At 44.7% G+C, this 1535-nt stretch overlaps 1 protein-coding gene across 1 annotated transcript; it reads left to right on the forward strand.

Annotated features, from left to right (window-relative positions):
- Window positions 1-330, forward strand: LOC138902550 (uncharacterized). The gene has a single exon (XM_070190431.1). The coding sequence runs from the start codon at window positions 1-3 to the stop codon at window positions 328-330; it is 330 nt and encodes a 109-aa protein (XP_070046532.1).
- Window positions 331-1535: the final 1205 nt, after the last annotated feature.

The raw sequence follows: 1535 nt of genomic DNA on the forward strand, positions 1-1535 counted from the left end.
ATGGATCTTAATTTAAGCCAGCGCAGGTGTCTTGAGTTACTAAAGGATTGTGATATTACCATCCTTTACCATCTGGGCAAGGCAAATGTGGTTGCAGATGCCTTAAGCACAAAGACCAAGAGTATGGGTAGTTTGGCATTCATTTCAGCAAACGAGAGCCCATTGACTTTGGACATTCAGTCTTTAGCCAACCGACTTGTAAGGCTGGATATTTCAGTGCTTAGTCGAGTTCTTACATGTGTTGTGGTTCAGTCTTCTTTATTCGAGCTGAGCAAGGCTCGTCAGTATGATAATCTGCTCTTGTTGGTCCTTAGGGAGACAGTGCTATGAGGTGATGCAGAAGTGGTTACTATCGGTGATGATGGTGTTCTACGACTACAAGGTCTCTTATGTGTTCCTAATGTTGGTGGCCTAATGAAGGCGATTCTAGAAGAGACACACAGTTCATGTTATTCTATTCATCCAGGTGCCACGAAGATGTATCGTGACCTGAGGCAACATTACTGGTGGCGGCAGATTAGTAAGGACATAGTTGAGTATGTGGCGAGGTATTTGAATTGCCAGCAGGTTAAGTACGAGCACCGAAGGCCAGGTGGCTTACTTCAGTAGATAGTTATACCGGAATAGAAGTGGGAGTGCATCACTATGGATTTCGTGGTTGGTTTGCCGCGGACGTTGAGGAAATAAGATGCCATTTGGGTCATTGTCGACATACTGACCAAGTCTGCACACTTTATTCCGGTGATGACTACATACACTTCAGAGAGGTTGGCCCAGATTTATGTTCAGGAGATCGTCCGGTTGCATGGCGTGCCTATTTCCATTATTTCAGATAGATGCACTTAGTTCACTTCACATTTCTGGAGAGTAGTACAGAGTGAGTTGAGTATCCGGGTAGAGCTTAATGCGGCCTTTCATCCGAAGACAGATGGGCATTTGGAGCGAACAGTTCTGATTATGGAGGATATGCTCAGAGCTTATGTGGTTGACTTTGGAGGCAATGGGATTGATTCTTATCATTGGCTGAGTTTGCTTATAATAACAACTATCAGTCCAGCATTGAGATGGCTTCATTTGAGGCTTTGTATGGTCAATGTCGTTCCCCCATCGGTTGGTTTGAGCGCAATGAGGCTAGGTTATATGGTACTAATTTGGTAAAACGTGCCTTGGATAAGGTAAAGTTGATTAAGGAGAGACTTCGCACAACTCAGTCCAGGTAGAAAAGTTATACGGATCAGAAAGCACATGATTTGTCATTTATGGTGGGTGAGTAGGTACTCTTGAAAGTCTCGCCGATGAAGGGTATCATGAGGTTCTGAAAGAGGGGCAAGTTGATCCCAAGGTTCATCGGTCCATTCGAGGTGTTGGAGCGAGTTGAACAGGTTGCATACAGGCTTGCTTTGCCTCATAGTCTATCGGGAGTTCATCAGATATTCCACGTGTCTATGCTTCTGAAGTACCATGCTGACAGGTTCCATGTATTAGACTTCAGCACGTTCATCTAGATGAGAGCTTGGGTTATAAGGAGGAGCCAG

Source organism: Nicotiana tomentosiformis, chromosome 12 (assembly GCF_000390325.3).
Source record: "Nicotiana tomentosiformis chromosome 12, ASM39032v3, whole genome shotgun sequence".
NCBI classification, from domain to species: Eukaryota; Viridiplantae; Streptophyta; class Magnoliopsida; order Solanales; family Solanaceae; genus Nicotiana; species Nicotiana tomentosiformis.

Excerpts from the sequence above, each read along its gene's own strand:
- LOC138902550 (XM_070190431.1), top strand. The coding sequence starts at position 1 with ATGGATCTTAATTTAAGCCAGCGCAGGTGTCTTGAGTTACTAAAGGAT.